General features: G+C 48.1%; 2 protein-coding genes across 7 annotated transcripts in view; one reads left to right on the top strand and one right to left on the bottom strand.

The window, feature by feature from the left end:
* Positions 1-449, bottom strand: part of FRMD5 (FERM domain containing 5) — a 269,594-nt gene extending 269,145 nt beyond the window's left edge. For both annotated transcript variants that reach the window (XM_030190473.1, XM_030190474.1), the window contains exon 1: positions 348-449. In XM_030190473.1, coding sequence (XP_030046333.1) covers positions 348-449 — 102 coding nt within the window. The remainder of the gene's footprint in view (positions 1-347) is intronic.
* An 821-nt stretch (positions 450-1,270) lies between these two features.
* CASC4 (cancer susceptibility 4) overlaps positions 1,271-18,937 on the top strand; it is a 227,730-nt gene continuing 210,063 nt past the window's right edge. For all 5 annotated transcript variants that reach the window (XM_030189831.1, XM_030189829.1, XM_030189830.1 and 2 more), the window contains exon 1: positions 1,271-1,660. In XM_030189831.1, the coding sequence (XP_030045691.1) occupies positions 1,355-1,660 (306 nt within the window). In that variant the 5' untranslated portion in view covers positions 1,271-1,354. The remainder of the gene's footprint in view (positions 1,661-18,937) is intronic.

The following is an 18,937-nucleotide window of genomic DNA, read 5'->3' as shown; positions in this document are numbered from 1 at the left end:
TGATGGGCTCGATGGACCTTTGATCTACTTTCCACGTTAAGGTTCCATGAAGAGGCCAGAATTAGTCCTGGAAGACTTTTCCACATCATGAAAAGCCTGAGAGTCAGGATTGCAGTTTGCTTTTCCTCAGAAGGTTAATACAGCGGTTGTGACTCTGGGCTCCAGGTACTAAACCACAGAAAGGCCCGGCCCACTTGGTCACCTCATTCATCCCGTTAATTACTCGAGGGGGAAAACAAAATATCATTATTATGTCAGCCTGGTACCGCCCAAACACGGCCAGCGCTATGGAAACCCTGATCAAGGACTACAAATCCCAGACTGCACCGGGCCTTTCCGTTCCTCACCTGGATGTTGCAGGTGTACTCGGAGTCATCGAGCAGCCGCACGGTGCAGCTCTGCTCCCGCTCTAGGTTCCTGCTACTGCCGCTCATCAACCGGCTCAACATCTCGCCCGGGGAGCCGACGACAAAGAGACGCGACGTGACTCCGGGGCCGGGGGGGGGGGGACGAGTGTGGTTGAACCGCTGGGGACCGTCCGTCTCGCTGCTCGCCGGCGGTGGGGGCGGCCCGAATACGCACGACCAATCAACAGCTGCTCTCAGCTGACGGACCTTCTCATGAACCTATCAGAACCCTCAGCAAAGCACAGCCGCGACCAATCGCAACAGGAAAAGGGCGGGACTTGGGCGCAGCTATCTCAGTTCACCGTTCGTTTATTCGTTGGCTAAGCGACAGTCCTGTAACCGTCCCCCGTCCCTCCATCAAATACCCCGCCCAGTTCACCCCCTTACTGAGGGGATCCATTCGTTATCACTTCCCTCACCCCAGTGTTATTCAAGGAGGTTTAATAGTGAAGCTGTTTGGGTTGGAAACGGGGAGACATCAAAAAGTTGAAGCCACTTAGCTTAGTCTATTTCCCCTTCCCCTCACATGTGAAGACATTATCTACCCAACTGCTACAGTTTTAGACTTTTTACATATGGACCAGGCATATAGGCAGTGCCGCCGGCCGGTCCCTTCTTTCTCTTCTTGTTTTGGGTGAACAAAAAGGGCGTCAAGCTCCGCCTACTGGCTTCAGCCCCCATAACGGACTAGACAGGGCAGGCCGATGGCCCGGATGTTGCCCACCACCCCGAAAGATGAAGGCGGGATAGTCGCTCAGGCGCGCACGCAGCGGCGTCATCACAGAGTGACGTCACGCGGTCTGTCCAATCGGCGGCCGCGCAGGTGACGCGCCTCTGCTTTCTGATTGGCTGAGCGCTGTGGAGATGGCAGTAGGCTAGGTGAGCCGGACGTGGTCCGGTTTAGGTGGCACTGGGGAGAGAGAGCGGGAAGGTCCGCGTCCGCTGCCATGGTGGGCTTCGGGGCGAATCGGCGGAGCGGTCGCTTCCCTCCCTTCGTGCTGGTGGCGCTGCTGGTAGTGATCGCCCTTTTGGCGTTTAATTACTGGAGCGTGTCTTGCCGGGTGGCGGCGCTGCAGGAGGAGCTGCTCAACCTCCAGGCGCAGGTCAGTCGCTCCGAGGTGGCCCGTGGCCGGATGGAGAAGAGGAACTCGGAGCTGATGGTTCAAGTGGACGCTCACCGCAAACAGATAGACCTCAAGCAGGATGACTACAAGAGTCTGAGCAGCCAGAGCCTTCGCTGTGAGGCGGACAAGGTAAGCAAAGACCCAGTCAGTGCCCCTCCCCCTCTCCCGGCCAGTCCGAGTCCCATCACCACTGTCACCCCTCCCCCAACCAACAGCAACGCTCTTCACCACCATCAAAACTAGGAGCAAGCAACTCCCCTTCTCTTCACCATCACTTTCTCAAGATCAGGACCATGGAAGGATCCAACTCCCTCCCACTCATTAAAATAGCTCCTTCATCACCATCATACCCACTCCCTCCCTTCCAAAATGAGAGGAATAAGGACCAAAACCAACAACAAAGACACAACTTCCTTTGTTACCATGGCACCAAGGACTCAATCCCTTCACCATCATCACTACCCTCCCCAGACCAAAACCAGGGACAAGGATGAACCTTAATCACAAGCTCCCCTTACTACCATCATCCCCACTATAAATTCCTCTTTGCTATTACAACTCCACCTCTACCCCAACCAACAGCAACGCTCTTCACCACCATCAAAACTAGGAGCAAGCAACTCCCCTTCTCTTCACCATCACTTTCTCAAGATCAGGACCATGGAAGGATCCAACTCCCTCCCACTCATTAAAATAGCTCCTTCATCATCATCATACCCACTCCCTCCCTTCTAAAATGAGAGGAATAAGGACCAAAACCAACAACAAAGACACAACTTGCTTTGTTACCATGGCACCAAGGACTCAATCCCTTCACCATCATCACTACCCTCCCCAGACCAAAACCAGGGACAAGGATGAACCTTAATCACAAGCTCCCCTTACTACCATCATCCCCACTATAAATTCCTCTTTGCTATTACAACTCCACCTCTACCCCAACCAACAGCAACGCTCTTCACCACCATCAAAACTAGGAGCAAGCAACTCCCCTTCTCTTCACCATCACTTTCTCAAGATTAGGACCATGGAAGGATCCAACTCCCTCCCACTCATTAAAATAGCTCCTTCATCACCATCATACCCACTCCCTCCCTTCCAAAATGAGAGGAATAAGGACCAAAACCAACAACAAAGACACAACTTCCTTTGTTACCATGGCACCAAGGACTCAATCCCTTCACCATCATCACTACCCTCCCCAGACCAAAACCAGGGACAAGGATCAACCTTAATCACAAGCTCCCCTTACTACCATCATCCCCACTATAAATTCCTCTTTGCTATTAGAACTCCACCTCTACCCCAACCAACAGCAACGCTCTTCACCACCATCAAAACTAGGAGCAAGCAACTCCCCTTCTCTTCACCATCACTTTCTCAAGATCAGGACCATGGAAGGATCCAACTCCCTCCCACTCATTAAAATAGCTCCTTCATCATCATCATACCCACTCCCTCCCTTCTAAAATGAGAGGAATAAGGACCAAAACCAACAACAAAGACACAACTTGCTTTGTTACCATGGCACCAAGGACTCAATCCCTTCACCATCATCACTACCCTCCCCAGACCAAAACCAGGGACAAGGATGAACCTTAATCACAAGCTCCCCTTACTACCATCATCCCCACTATAAATTCCTCTTTGCTATTACAACTCCACCTCTACCCCAACCAACAGCAACGCTCTTCACCACCATCAAAACTAGGAGCAAGCAACTCCCCTTCTCTTCACCATCACTTTCTCAAGATTAGGACCATGGAAGGATCCAACTCCCTCCCACTCATTAAAATAGCTCCTTCATCACCATCATACCCACTCCCTCCCTTCCAAAATGAGAGGAATAAGGACCAAAACCAACAACAAAGACACAACTTCCTTTGTTACCATGGCACCAAGGACTCAATCCCTTCACCATCATCACTACCCTCCCCAGACCAAAACCAGGGACAAGGATCAACCTTAATCACAAGCTCCCCTTACTACCATCATCCCCACTATAAATTCCTCTTTGCTATTACAACTCCACCTCTACCCCAACCAACAGCAACGCTCTTCACCACCATCAAAACTAGGAGCAAGCAACTCCCTTCTCTTCACCATCACTTTCTCAAGATTAGGACCAAAGAAGGATCCAACTCCCTCCCACTCATTAAAATAGCTCCTTCATCATCATCATACCCACTCCCTCCCTTCTAAAATGAGAGGAATAAGGACCAAAACCAACAACAAAGACACAACTTGCTTTGTTACCATGACACCAAGGACTCAATCCCTTCACCATCATCACTACCCTCCCCAGACCAAAACCAGGGACAAGGACCAACCTCTCTTCTCCAAGTAAAACCAGGAGCAAATACCTTAATTACAAGCTCCCCTTACTACCATCATCCCCACTATAAATTCCTCTTATTAAGTGTGTGGAAGAAAGTATGCGGGATAGCAACCGGCACAGCCATAAACAAATAGAGTAGCTTAGGAAGCAACGCCATCTTTACCACTGCTATTCTGCCCATCCAAGACATTCGTAGCCCCCCCCCCCCCCCCCCCACCTTTCTAATTCATGAAACAATTCCTGTAACTTAGGGATGAAATTTTCCCGGAACAAATCCCCAGTTTTTGGCATCAGATTAACCCCTAAGTATCGAATAAATCTAAGGGACCATTTAAAAGGGAAGAGAGGTTGTAGCTCATCTTGTAGCCCCTCTGGGAATTGTATAGGCAGAAGCTCTGATTTTTGAATATTAACCTTAAGGCCCGCTGCCACTCCATAGAGCTTAAGAATCTCCATCACTGTTCGTAAAGAGGTCTTAGGATGTGATAATGTGAGCAAAACATCATCTGCATAATGCATACGTTTGGTTTCTTGTCTCCCTATTCTGATGCCTTGCACCAAGGGATCATTTTTAACTAAAATTGCCAGAGGCTCCATGAATAATGCAAACAACAGCATGGACAAAGCACACCTCTGCCGTGTACCTCTGAAAAGTTCAAATGGTACAGTGCTGGTCCCATTAATCCTCATTTGAGACATGGGATGTTGATAGCGGAAACCCAGCTCAAAAATTGCCCACTAAAGCCCACTCTCTTCAGCAATTCAAAAAGGAAGGGCCACAGCACTTTATCGAATGCTTTCTCTGCATCTAATGAGAGAAAGACCACTGGCTGACCCACTTTCTCAATCCGGTCTAGTATGTATTGCGCACATCTGGTATTGTCAAAGGTTTGTTTGTTCGCTATAAACCTAGCCTGGTCCTCGTGGACCAGTCGGGGTAGTACTTTTTGCAAACGGCCAGCCAAAATTGTAGTTAAGATTTTGTAATCTGTCCCTAATAAAGAGATTGGCTGGTATGAATTACAACTTTGTGGGTCCTTATGCGGCTTAAGTAACAAGACCACATTCGCCAGCCTCCAGGACAGCGGAGAAGTAGTATCAGACCGAATAACATTAAACATTCTGAGCAATATGGGTGCTAAAATTGAATTAAAACGTTTATTGAACCAGTTGCTATAGCCATCTACTCCTGGCGCTTTCCCCCCCGGGTAAGTCCTTGATGGCCGAGACCACCTCCTCCAGCTCTATAGGAGCTGACAGCATTTCCTGCTCAGTCCCCCTCAGATTTGGTAGGTCCACCCCATCCAAGAGAGACTGTATAGCCTCTTCCGATAGATGGTCTCTCCGGCTGATATAGCTTCTGATAATATTGTACAGATACTCTCTGAATGTCATCAATTTGATCCCAGCTTTGCCCCTCTACATCTCTCACCTTACCAATAGCATTACGACCCGTTAGTTGTTTGAATTTATAGGCTAAAAGCTTGCTGGCCTTGTTATTGAATTCATAATGTTCTTGTTGCACCCGCTGCATTTGTTCCTTAATAACTGGAAGCTCCAAAGCTAGTAACTATACTCTAGCCCTATGCAACTCCTCGTGCTGGCTTGGCTGTAGCTTGTTGTTTGACCAACTTATCTAGCTGTTGCACAATTTGTCTAAGTTCTGCTTCTTTCTCCCTAGTGTCTTTATGTATGTATGATTGCAGTGAGATTGTTTTCCCTCTAATCACCGCTTTCAGACTGTCCCTCAAGGTCTCTGGCGCAATTTCTGGAGTATCGTTAAATTGCAAGAACTCCATAAGTTCCCCCTCAATTCACTTAACATTTTTAGGATCATCCAACAGTCCGTCAGGGAACTGCCACCTTCTGCACCCCTTGGTCATTTGAAATCCCCGTAGTGTTATAGTAATTGGAGCATGATCTGACCAGGAACGCATGTGAATCTCTGTAGAATCTGCCTGAAGGACTGTTCCTGCACTGCCCAGCCACATATCTATTCTCGAGTAGGTATCATGGGGTCGAATAGCATGTATAATCCTGCTCGTCCCCCTGCATTACCCTCCAAATATCCACCAACCCCCATTGATTATGGAATTGGAGTAGCTTGTCCCTTTCCGGCTGTGCATAGTCAGCTGTCCCGGTCGAATTATCCACAGAGGGGTCTACCATCAGATTAAAGTCCCCACCAAGCAAGACCTCCCCTTGCACATATTTCGATAAATGAGTGCTAAGCAATTCAAAGAATTCCCCCTGGGAGTGATTAGGGGCATAAATATTAACTATAGTATAGGCTTGTCCCCCAAGGTTTACTACCACAATTGTAAACCTTCCCCCTGAATCCAATTTAACCGCCTGAATCTCCCATGCGCGGCCTTGTTTAAAAAGTATCCCCACTCCCGCTGTTTTTGCCTGCTTCCTATTAGACGCTAAATATTGATGGGGGTATCCAGAATTGTGCAATAGATGTTCATGCCTGGGCAGCAAATGCATCTCCTGAATCAGCATTATATCTGCTCCCACCCGTTTCACTTCTCTAAACAACCTCTTGCGCTTTATGGGGGAATTAAGGCCTTGTGCATTCAAGGACAGACAAGTTACCTGAGTCATGGGGGTTCAAAGCATGCAGCACTATGATCCTTCCAATGTCTGCTATAGGGTCTCCAGCGCATGCATCTACTCCTAGCCTCCTCCTGAGTTACTCCGTTTCCCCATCCCCCCCCCCCCCCCCCCCCCCCCCCCCCATATCCAACCAGTGGGTCAAACTTATCCCACCACTAGAAATAGAGAACGGTAACCAAACGCATGCCTTCAAATGCTAACATCTTATCCCATATCTACAAATATAACCCCATTCTGTCCACATTCAAATCACATACATACCCACCCTCTCAAAGGCATTTCTAAAGACATAGTTATTACTGAGTATCTCACACGGACAGCTCAAGTCACATTAGTATTTGAAGATGGCAGCTGCTGTTCTGATTGTTGCCCGGTGAGGCGACCCTTGCCTTTCACCATTCTGGTCCAGCGTTGACGCACAGAGCGAAGTCCCGACTCCGCTCTCCCGTGCACCTCTGATCCCTCCGAGGGCGCCTCCACCTCCGGCCAAGTTGCATGTGCTTCCTCCACGCTCTGGATCCGGCACCATTTTCCATCCTGATTGTAAGCCAAAGCAAATGGATGTTGCCAGCGATATACACCTCCTTTATCGCGGAGGTATCTTGTAAAATTCCTAATCCCCGCTCGCCTTTTTAGTGTAGCAGGAGCTCAATCCTGATATAATTCAATGGGGAAGGACTCCCACTGCAAAGTCTCCCCGTTTGCAAGCCTTGCGAAGAATGGCTTCCTTCATTTTGTAGTCTGAAAAGCAAGCGATCATATCTCGTGTTGATTTGGATCTCAAATGAGCCATCACTCTGTGGGCCTGATCCACTTTGATAGTGTCTGGGGGCACCTCCTGCCCTTCTTCATACTAGCAATTTGCCGAGTGACCCAGTCACAGTCTAGATAGTCTGCCTGCTCTGGAATGCCCCGAATGCGGATATTTGACTGCCTTCCCCGGTTTTCAAGATCTTCAACTTTATCCCACAGGGACTTACATAGGGCTTGTTGTTCTTTCAGTGTGGTTTCCACGGCACTCAGTTTCTTGCTGTTCCTCCACACGTTCATCTACCTCCTCCACCCGACGTCCCATCTCTGTCAGCTCTCTGCAGAGGTCCGTAGCTAGCGTCGAGAAATCCTCTTGAACGCCTTTAATATCGGAGCGAATCTCTTCCAGCAGTGCCCGAAAATCTTTAGCTGAGAACTCGTCTTCCTCTGACCTCACACGTGACGGTGTATTCCGCCCTGCGCTAGCGCTGTTACCATGCTCCTCTGTGGGCACCATCTTGTCCGTGCCAGGTTACGGTCTATATGTAAAGTCTTTTAGGGACTTACGGGGCCCTGCGGAGTCTTTCCCGGTCATTTCTACTTGCTACAGTTCTTCCATGAGGTGGGTACAGGTTCCGTGATCTTGTTTATTGCAATAGGCGGTTATATTTTATGTATCTTCCAGAATGGCATGCGGAGCTATTCTCTCACACCGCCATTGCTCAGCGTGACATCACCGCTCTCTCACAGTAGATGATTTTTTGAAAGCAATACGTTCTTTGATTGGGAGCCAGTGCAGTTTTTATCAGAGGAGTTTGGCGCTTTCGAATCGCGTTTTTCCAAATATGAGCCTGGCTGCCGTGTTTTGAGCGGTCTGAAGTTTCTTGATGATTTGTTCTTTACATCCTGCATAGATTCCGTTGCAGTAGTCTACATGGCTAAGTACCATTGATTGTATCAGGTAGCGAAATGTATCCCTCGGGAAGAATGGTTTCACACGTTTGAGTTTCCACATTGAATGGAACGTTTTCTTAGATGTAGATTTTGCTTGGTTCTCTAGAGTGAGGATGCGGTCGATTGTAACGCCGAGGATTTTCAGACTATCTGAGATAGGAAGTGTGTAATTTGGGGTGTTTATGCTAGCGGGTTTGTTTGTATTGTATTGGGATGAGACAGTGTTTTTTTTCTGTGTTGAGTTTTAATTGAAATGCATTTGCCCATGGGTCCATGATGTTCAAACTGAGCTTGATTTCGTTGGAGATTTCGGTCAGGTCATGTTTGTAGGGAATGTATATAGTGACATCGTCTGCGTAGATGAAAGCGTTGAGGCCATGGTTGGATAAGGACTTGGCTAGTGGGGGTCATCATTAGGTTGAAGAGGATCGGAAATAGTGGTGATCCTTGAGGTACTCCACAGTCTGCTTTCCACAGTGATGATGTGTTTGAGTTTGATTTCACTTGGTATGTTCTACTACTACTACTACTTATCATTTCTAGATGGAATATATTGAAATTAAATGGAAGTAAAATTAAACTGTCCTTTCATTGGGGCACATTGAACACATCATCTGTTTTGTAGAAGTTGCATTTTATATGAATTTTTCTGTTTTGAGCAAGTTTCAGGGACAAGTGGTTTTATAAGTCAAAATAAATATTTTTTTCATTCAACTCTCTTACTAAATGGGCTGTAAGCTCCTAATGCAGATCATTGGTTTTCTGATATTTTGTTCTTGTGATGTTGTACTGTGCCAAAACTCTTATCTCTTCAATAATTTTACACCGAATCTTCACTAAACATAATTCTGAACTTCCCGATTGTCCATACTAATCAATAAGATTGAAGTTTAATATTCCTGATTGTCCAAGTTAATCTATTCACGATTTAAGTTAATCCAACACCTTTATTTCTGATTATGAAAATGCATTTTCTGTAACTGTATACCTAATCCTCTCTGTCTCCTGCACCTTAAATATGTATTTCTCTTCCGGAATTGGTGATCACCATTGTGGAAAATGTAAGCCACATTGAGCCTGCAAATAGGTGGGAAAATGTGGGATACAAATGCTACTATCCACCCTAAAAAGTTGTTTTCTGGCTGTACATGAGGAATTGTGATATTGAATAAATAAGTATACGTCTGTATCCCTAGTCATGTATCCAAAGTTTATATAGTTCTTTCAAGAAAGTCAGTTAATCGTTTAACTTATTAGTGGAGCATGACTACAGAGTCATGGTATGGTTGCATTTTCACTATGGTAATACTAGAGCCCAGCTAAGGAACAGGTTATTTTGAGTTAGTCTTCACTGGACTTAAACTTGCTTTCCTTGTGACATCACCATCCAGCTAGATAGGTAGTGTCTTACAAGATGGAGGTTAAAGGAATTAAAAAAAAAAAAATTATATCCCACATTATCCCAAGCAAACTCGGGTTCAATGTGGCTTACATTTGAAAACACAGTGAGGCAGAATAATAGAATTCAGTAGCATGGGAACAAGGATATATCTGAAACATTTAACAAGGTTGAGATTAGCATATATACCCAACTGGGCATTTAAAAATCTGTTCTTAAATGAAGCTTCATATTCAGAATTCATAGCCATAAGTATAGACAGTTATTCAAACATTTTCACATTCACACATCAGAGCAGGCATCCATACACACATTGCAAAAGTAAACAACAACTTACAGGGTATATCCAAAACTTAACTTTTATTTTCTCATTTCTATCTTCCAAAATTCCAGACAGCAGATGTAGAGATAAGCAGGACCCAGAGTACCCCAAAACAAGTAAAGTGAGAAACAACACAGTTTACACCTAATTGTTCAACCACCCTTAGGATTCACCTTTGGGTTTAAAAAGCAAAACCATGTGCATGTATGGACGGATAAATGAATTAAAAACAAAGTTTAAATGCCCTTAATATTTAATACTTGGTAGTAATAATGGAACAGTGATGGAATATTCAAATAGCAAGCAGCCTGAGCCATCAGATTTATTTTCTACTGAACATAACTAACTTTGTATGAACTTGGCTGCTAATAGTGTGCTGAACTGGACAATGTTGGCACATTTAGAATGACTCTGGACAGAACTTCTGCATGAAGGAAGCCCTTTCCTCATTATTCAATACCTCTCTGTGAAATAGTAGTCATAAAAAAAAAAGGCAAGTGCATTTTTATAATATACCACTGCATTCCACAAAATAAAAGTAGCAAGTTCCCACATACCATCTTTTTCTTTTGATGTAGGCACAGGAAAAAAAAGATGTTAAATGCTCTCAGGTTTCAAACTAATTTATATATATTTTTAAAATTGTACTTATAAATAGTAAGTCTGATTGTTAAGTACCTGATTCTCATAATATGTCTATTTTGGTGGCCCTTTTACTCTGCACGAATACAAGGAGTCCCTATAACCAGCCCCTCCAAATGATACAATGATTTACAATTTAGAACTAATTACTACTCTAACTGATGAAACCAATAGTTTCTCTGGGTACATCCGTATACTGCACGAGCCGACATGTTTGAAAATATGAGATCAAATAAAAGTGCTACCAACAGTAAAGAACAACAATGTGGATAGAGCAAGCTTGTAGGTTTGCTTGCTTTATTTTGGGTGCGTGGGGATGACAGCTTCATGGAGGAGAGGAAAAGGGAAATTTACCTAATTAGCTTCAATTTTTTGATGTCATGCCTTATGTTCTCAAACTAACCTCCTTGATTGTGCCCTGCTTATCTGATGTGTGATTTCCTGTGGAAATTGGCAGAAGGAAGACCCATGGACTTGCCGAAGGCAGCCTGTCATGCTGCTGCCACAGACAACCAAACTAATCTTTATAGGGCTGTGGGTGAGTGAGGGAGTAGTGCTGAACCGGGGGGGGGGGGGGGGAACGCACTGCCATCACAAGTTGGCATAGGGCGCCACTATCCTTGAGCTCGCCCTGTGTATTAGCATACGCTTCCTCCATTGCATTGCAGATATCTAACTGCATATTCATTGAGGATATCCTGGAAACTAAGCTGGCCAGGTGGTCCCTGGGTTGAAAACCACTGGACTAGAGTACATATAAGCCAGCCAAAAGAGAAGAGCTTGGGACATTTTTGGGGACAGTTGGAGGTAGGATATGACCTGAGAAACATCATCAGCTTCTGTGCAACCGCTTTCTTAAAATGGGACTAGTGGTTGGCAAAACTGATGATCATTTCTTACTTTGGAAGAAAGGCAGGAGAGGGGGACGTTTTTAAATAATTAATGCACAGGAGGCGAGTCTCTTTCAATTGAAAGGAAGCTCTGGAACGAGGGGGCATAGGATGAAAGTGAAGGGACAGACTCAGAAGTAACCTGAGGAAATACTTCTTCATGGAATGGGTGGGGAAATTCATGGAATGGAGGTGGTGGATATGAAAACTGTAAATGAATTCAAGAGAGCTTGAGACAGGTACATAAAATCTCTATGGGAGAAGAAGGGGATAGTAGATGGCATGAATGGGGAGATTCAATAGGACATAAGGTTTTTATGTGCCTTCTTTTTTCTCTGTTTCTGCTGGCTATTTATTTCTGGAGTATTTAACTCATTCCAAAGCTACATATCTCCCAAGGTGAAGAACTCCAAAATCAATGTTGTTATAATATGTGAAATAAAACAATCTGGTCTATCCTCAAAAAGACAACACCAAAAATATACAATTTCTTTATGATCCCTAACATCCATCTGGCTCAGGTTTTCAGTAGCACACTGTTAATTGCATTGAAATTATTAGGCGTTGCCTTTTGAAGTCTGGTGTACATCAGTTTTTCATTCTCATCATCTACCTTTTCATTGGATTTCTGTGTCCTAAATGAATGACCACACCATTGTGTAATAAATGTTGGCTGCCAGACTGAGGGAACCCTGTTGGGAAGTGAACATGCGGATAGACCAGAAGGGGAACACTATCCTTAAAGGAAAACAGAGTGCTCGCCACAGAGCTATTTTCAAGGCAACTTTAATTTCTCTTAACCTTAGCAAGACAGTGGTTCAGTACACATGTATATTAGAAACAAATGGAAATTTGTTTCACCCACCCATTCACAAGTCCATTTAATTCATCAAGGACACAGAAGTATGAAGCATGCATTCCTTCTTAGGATAAGCACAGAACAAGATATTGAGGTGAATATGACCAGGGCCAGTTGGTACCAGACAAGGAGCACCGATAATGACCTACATTGGGACCAGCCCGGATGCAGGACAGATAAACACCCTGCTCTCTCATCTAGCCCCAGCAGGTTCAGTCGTGCAGGATACATCCAATAGATAGGCAAGGTAGGGAACCCATTGAACAAAGACACAGAAGGGATCAGAACACACGTTTGGGAAGCTTGCCAGGTGCCCTTGGCCTGGATTGGCCGCTGTCGTGGACAAGTTGCTGGGCTCGATGGACCCTTGGTCTTTTCCCAGTATGGCATTACTTATGTACTTGCGTACTTATGTAAGAGGAATGGGGCTCATGTCCAGCATGAGACAGGTCTATACCAGCTCCCCTCTCTTGGTCCATACACAAGTACATAGCCCCTCTTCCATATCATCATGCTGATCAATCCATAGACTGGTGGGTTGTGTCCATCTACCAGCAGGTGGAGATAGAGAGCAATCCTTTTGTCTCCCTATATGTGGTCATGTGCTGCCGGAAACTCCTCAGTGTCCCGTCTGTGGCCGTGCCAACCCTCAGACTTACCCTGTTTCTGGGAGTCAGTGTCTGTGCTGGCTTCTGCTTGTCTCTGTGTCTGTGTCTACTACTACTACTACTACTATTTAACATTTCTAGAGCGCTACAAAGTGTACGCAGCGCTGTACAAACACAGAAGAAAGACAGTCCCTGCTCAAAGAGCTTACAATCTAATAGACAAAAAGTAAAGCATTTAAATTTAAAATATTTAAGCAGTCAAGCACAAGAGAACAGTCACAGAAGGACAGAAGATGTTGAAGGGTGGTCAGTGTGATTAGGTGTAACTCTGGTTGGAGTAGTGGGAGAAGGTGATAGGAGATATACTATAGGATGTCATTCTGAGGCCAGGCTAAGTCTAAAGCAGGAGAAGGTATTCTCTGTAGCCTATCTGTGAGATGGAAAATGCTCTCTGAAGCTGCTGCTATAAGTTGTTAGTTTTCTCTCCCTGAAAGAGATCCAAGCCACACCCACGAAGTTCAAACTGTCAGTGGGGAGGGTGAGGGGAGGAAATGGCAGTGCTTGATGAAAAAGAGAGCTCAGTTTGATAGGAGATATACTATAGGATGTCATTCTGAGGCCAGGCTAAGTCTAAAGCAGGAGAAGGTATTCTCTGCAGCCTATCTGTGAGATGGAAAATGTGTCTGTCTTAGGTTCTCTCTGGCTCTGTGTGCTGATTGCCCTACTGAACCTCACCTGTGTGGGCTATGCCTCTTCCAAGATGGCTGCCGCCTCTTCCTCTTTGCCAGTATCCAAGATGGCTCCCGCTGTTCCTTCCTATGGGATGACTGCTCTGTGTGTCAAGCCTCTGTTTGGTCGCAAAGTGATTGCTGCAGCTGTGGCTCTGGTGTTGATGGGCTTTATTAGTCACTTGGAGACTACAGTCCTGGCCTTTGCATCTCATCTAAAGGTCCTGGTGTATAGAGTGCTCTGTACACAGTTTCAGTGTTTGCTCTGTGTGAGTTTCTATGTTTGTTTAGACTAGCTAGCTTAGGCACCGTGTGGCTTGTAGCCTGTGTATAGCTTTGCTAGTGCTCTGTGTTTGTGTAGACTAGCTAGCTTAGGCACCGTGTGGCTTGTAGCCTGTGTATAGCTTTGCTAGTGCTCTGTGTTTGTGTAGACTAGCTAGCTTAGGCACCGTGTGGCTTGTAGCCTGTGCATAGCTCTGCTAGTTCTCTGTGTTTGTTTCCAGTGCATGACTAGTTAGCTTAGGCACCGTCTGGCTGGTAGCCTGTGCATAGCTCTGCTAGTTCTCTGTGTTGGTTTCCAGTGCATGACTAGCTAGCTTAGGCACCGTGTGGCTTGTAGCCTGTGCATAGCTCTGCTAGTTCTCTGTGTTTGTTCCTAGTGTTAGACTAGCCGCCCTTGCTAGCCACTATCCCAAGACTGTGTTTGTTCCCAGTGTTAGACTAGCCGCCCTTGCTAGCCACTATCCCAAGACTGTGTTTATTCCTAGTGTTAAACTAGCCGCCCTTGCTAGCCACTATCCCAAGACTGTGTTTGTTCCTAGTGTTAGACTAGCCGCCCTTGCTAGCCACTATCCCAAGACTGTGTTGGTTCCTAGTGTTAGACTAGCCGCCCTTGCTAGCCACTATCCCAAGACTGTGATTGTTCCTAGTGTAGACTAGCCAGCTTAGGCACCATCTGGCTTGTAGCCTGTGCATAGCTGCTAGTTCTCTGTGTTTGTTCCTAGTGTTAGACTAGCCGCCCTTGCTAGCCACTATCCCAAGACTGTGATTGTTCCTAGTGTAGACTAGCCAGCTTAGGCACCGTCTGGCTTGTAGCCTGTGCATAGCTCTGCTAGTTCTCTGTGTTTGTTCCTAGTGCAGACTAGCCAGCTTAGGCACCGTCTGGCTTGTAGCCTGTGCATAACTTTGCTAGTTCCCTGGGTTTGTTCCTAATACTTGACTAGCCAGCTTAGGCACCGTGTGGCTTGTAGCCTGTGTAAAGCTTTGCTAGTGTCTGTGTTGTTTCCAGTGCATGACTTGTTAGCTTGGGCACAGCTTAGTTGTTAGCTGGTGTATAGCCTTCCAAGTCTCCTGAGTTTGCTCTGTGTATGTTCCTGTGTATGACTGGTTTGCCTAGGTATAGCGTTCCTATTAGCCTGGGTACAGTTTACTAGTCATTGTGTTGATTCCTGCCGACTGCCAGAGCCCGGACAGTCCCTGCTTGTCTGCCTTGCCTTCGCCTAGGTGCCAGGGGGCACTCCTGGATCTTCATTCCTGCTGTTCCTGTAAGTCCTACCGGCTGCCAGAACCTTAGGGCTCAACCCTCGGGGAAAGGCAGTCAAGTGTAGGTGAAGCCGAGGTCCAGGGTGTTCCAGTTCCGCGGGTTCCGCTCCAGTGTGTTCCAGTCCAGCGGGTTTCACTCCTGTATGTTCCAGTCCAGTGGGGCCACTCCAGTGTGTCCAGTCCAGCGGGCCCCACTCCAGTGCGCACCCGTCCGGTGCGTTCCAGTTCCGAGTGTTCCGGTGTAGCACTCCAGTCCAGAGTTCCGGTCCAGTCTTGTTTCCTCTCTACCTGGAAGGTGATTTTGCCTGCCACTGCCGCTCCACGGTAGTGGCCTATGGACTCACAAACCCTGCGCTCCCGGGGAAGAAGCCTGAAGGTATGCCAAGGTCCTCGAGAGCGCGGCAAGCGCGAGAGACGCGACACTCAGTATGTTCTCTATCTCAGCAGGTGGTGGTCACACACAGAAGCAGCTCTGGCTAGGTCTCCAAGCCTAATTCTTAGGTTTTGTTGAGTACCTGGGGTTGAGGGCTCTTCTTGAGCAAGTGCAAACCTGGTGGTGCCAGGTCCCTCCTTTTCTCCCCCCTCCCGCTGGCTCCGTTAAAAAAAAAAATTTGAACATCCTTTAGGGGCGTTTATTTCAACGTTTATATCAGCGTTTATTGCAGCTGCTCACTGGGACACCAGTTCGTTACAGCTCGGAGCGAGAAGCAGGTAATTTTTACCTTTTGTAGCGGGCAGGGGGTTCCCCGATCGGTCTCCACGTGGATTATGGCGTCGGAGGGCCGCATGTGCGCGTCTAGCGGGGATGCGGGGGTTTCAAAGCCTGAATCGCCTTTTTTGGGTGTCAGTTTGGAGTCCGGTCAGTGTCCCGGTTCTTCCTCAGGTGCGGCGCTTTTTCCCGCCATAAGCGCCCATCCCCCACTGCTCCCCCCCCCCCCCCATTTTGGCCGGCTACTCTGCTCGGACGGCTTCTTCTTGGGCCGCCCTCGAGGTGGGAGACGTTAATGCTATGATCGCCCTTGATTCAGGCGACGGCAAGAAAGCAGCAAAAGTTAAGCGCCGTTCTTCCCGTGTGGCTCCTTCTCGGAGTTTCGTGCCGGACGCCATTTTGGATGCACAGCATGTTTCTCCCCCGCTCTTGCGAGCACCGGTTGAGGGTGCGTCTAGGGCCGTGGCCCAGGCTACAGAAGTGCACAGTGAGGGCAGCGTATCTGAGTTCTCCCAACGGTCCTTTGGGGATTCCTTGGAGGAGACGGATTCCCACTCGGATGGAGCGGATGATCCCTCTGCAGCGCGGACCTTTCGCTCAGAGGATTTGCCCAACCTGTTAGTGCAGGCCATGAGCATTTTGAAGATTTCCTCTCCGGAGGACGTCTCTCCCTCAGCCTCTGCTGGCTCTGCCATTATGCTGGGGACGAAGCGCCCGCCTAGAACCTTCCACGTGCATGAGGCCATGCACACCTTGATTTTGGCTCAATGGGATTTCCCAGATGCGAGCCTTAAAGTGGCTAGGGCTATGTCCCGCCTCTATCCTTTGCCTGAAAGTGAACGGGAGGCCTTTCTTTGGCCTACCGTGGATTCTTTAATCACTGCGGTGACTAAGAAAACGGCGTTGCCGGTGGAAGGTGGCACGGCCCTAAAGGACGCCCAAGACAGAAGATTGGAGGCGGCCTTAAGGTCGTCCTTCAAGGCGGCTGCTTTAAGTTTGCAGGCCTCAGTTTGCGGCCCCTATGTGGCCAGGGCGTGCCTGACGATTGTGCAGCGGGCTTCCCCCTCGGATCCTTCCTTGAGGGCTGATTGGCCGGCCCTGGAATCGGGCTTGGCCTACTTGGCAGACTTCCTGTATGATGTCTTGAGAGCCTCGGCTAACGGTATGGCTCAGACAGTCTCTGCATGGCGCTGGCTTTGGCTGAAGCATTGGTCTGCTGACCATGCCTCTAAGTCTCGCCTGTTAAGTTGCCTTTTAAAGACAAGCTGCTCTTTGGGGTCGAGCTGGACAAGATTGTGACTGATCTCAGCACGTCTAAGGGCAAGAGGTTACCGGAGGTCAGGGCTCGGGCCAGTGGTGCCCGCCCCGGTTCCTCCAAAGGACGGTTTCAGGAAGCCCGTCGGTATCGCCCGGGCAAGTCGGGCTCCTCTGCCCCCTCTTCCTTCAAAAGGAACTTCTCCCCCAAGCAGCATTCCTTTCGCAGAGACCGCCGTCCCGGAGGTGCATCCTCCGGTCCTCCCCCAGGGTCTCGTACCCAATGACGGGGCCATGGTCCATGGCCCAGAGCAGATTGGAGGATGCCTATCCTCGTTTCTGTGCGAGTGGACCAGGGTAACTTCAGACGCTTGGGTGCTGGAAGTCATCAGAGACGGCTACAAGCTAGAGTTCTGCCGACCCTTAAGAGACGGGTTTGTGCACTCTCCCTGCAAGTCTCCGGTCAAAGCTGTGGCAGTGCAGCAGACTTTGGACAATCTGATCCGCCTGGGGGCGGTCGTTCCGGTGCCAGAAAATCAGTTTGGCAAGGGACGTTACTCCATTTACTTTGTGGTACCAAAGAAAGGAGGTTCTGTCCGGCCTATCCTCGACATCAAAGGGGTCAATCGGGCCTTGAAAGTTCGACACTTCCGAATGGAGACTCTCCGCTCTCATATAGCGGCAGTGAAGGCAGGGGAGTTCCTGGCATCCTTGGACATCAAGGAAGCGTACTTGCATATTCCCATCTGGCCTCCTCATCAACGCTTTCTGCGTTTTGCAGTCCTGGGCCGACACTTCCAGTTCAGAGCCCTCCCGTTCGGGTTGGCTACTGCTCCGCGGACCTTCTCCAAATAATGGTGGTCATCGCGGCCTTCCTACGCAAGGAAGGAGTACAAGTCCATCCTTTTCTGGATGACTGGTTGATCCGAGCCCCCTCTTATGCAGAGTGCGGCAGAGCTTCAGACCGGGTGATTGCTCTTTTGAGCTCCCTGGGGTGGATCATCAACTGGGAGAAAAGCCAGCTGCGCCCGACTCAGTCCCTGGAGTATCTGGGAGTTCGTTTCGACACCCAAGTGGGCAGAGTGTTCCTGCCAGACAATCGGATTGTCAAGCTTCAGGCTCAGGTGGACCAGTTCCTAGTAGCCTCTCCTCTTCGGGCTTGGGACTATGTGCAGCTGTTGGGCTCTATGACGGCTACGATGGAAGTAGTGCCCTGGGCCAGGGCCCATATGAGACCTCTACAGCACTCTCTGCTGCAGCGATGGACTCCAGTGTCGGAGGATTATGCTGTGCGCCTTCCCTTGGATCCAGCGGTGCGCAAGGCGCTGAGCTGGTGGCTGAGGCCAGACAAGCTGTCCGCAGGAATGCCTCTTTTGACCCCGGAGTGGGTTGTCGTCACGACGGACGCCTCTTTGACGGGCTGGGGAGCCCACTGCTTGGGAAGGACAGCGCAGGGGCTCTGGTCTCCTGCAGAGGCAAAGTGGTCTATCAACCTCCTGGAACTCAGAGCCATTCGGTTGGCGCTTTTGGAGTTTCTCCCGGTACTGGCGGTGAAGCCAGTACGGGTCCTGTCGGACAATGCCACGGCTGTGGCCTATGTCAATCGTCAGGGAGGTACCAAGAGCGCCCCTCTAGCCAAGGAGGCCATGCATCTATGCCAGTGGGCGGAAGCGAACCTGGAACAGGGCGGCCCACATTGCGGGTGTCAAGAATGTCAAGGCGGACTTTCTCAGTCGCCATACCTTGGATCCCGGAGAGTGGCAGCTATCGGCTCAGGCGTTCTTGGACATCA

The sequence above is a fragment of the Microcaecilia unicolor genome, chromosome 1, assembly GCF_901765095.1.
Source record: "Microcaecilia unicolor chromosome 1, aMicUni1.1, whole genome shotgun sequence".
Taxonomy (NCBI): Eukaryota; Metazoa; Chordata; class Amphibia; order Gymnophiona; family Siphonopidae; genus Microcaecilia; species Microcaecilia unicolor.
This window is presented reverse-complemented; position numbering and strand designations above follow the sequence as displayed.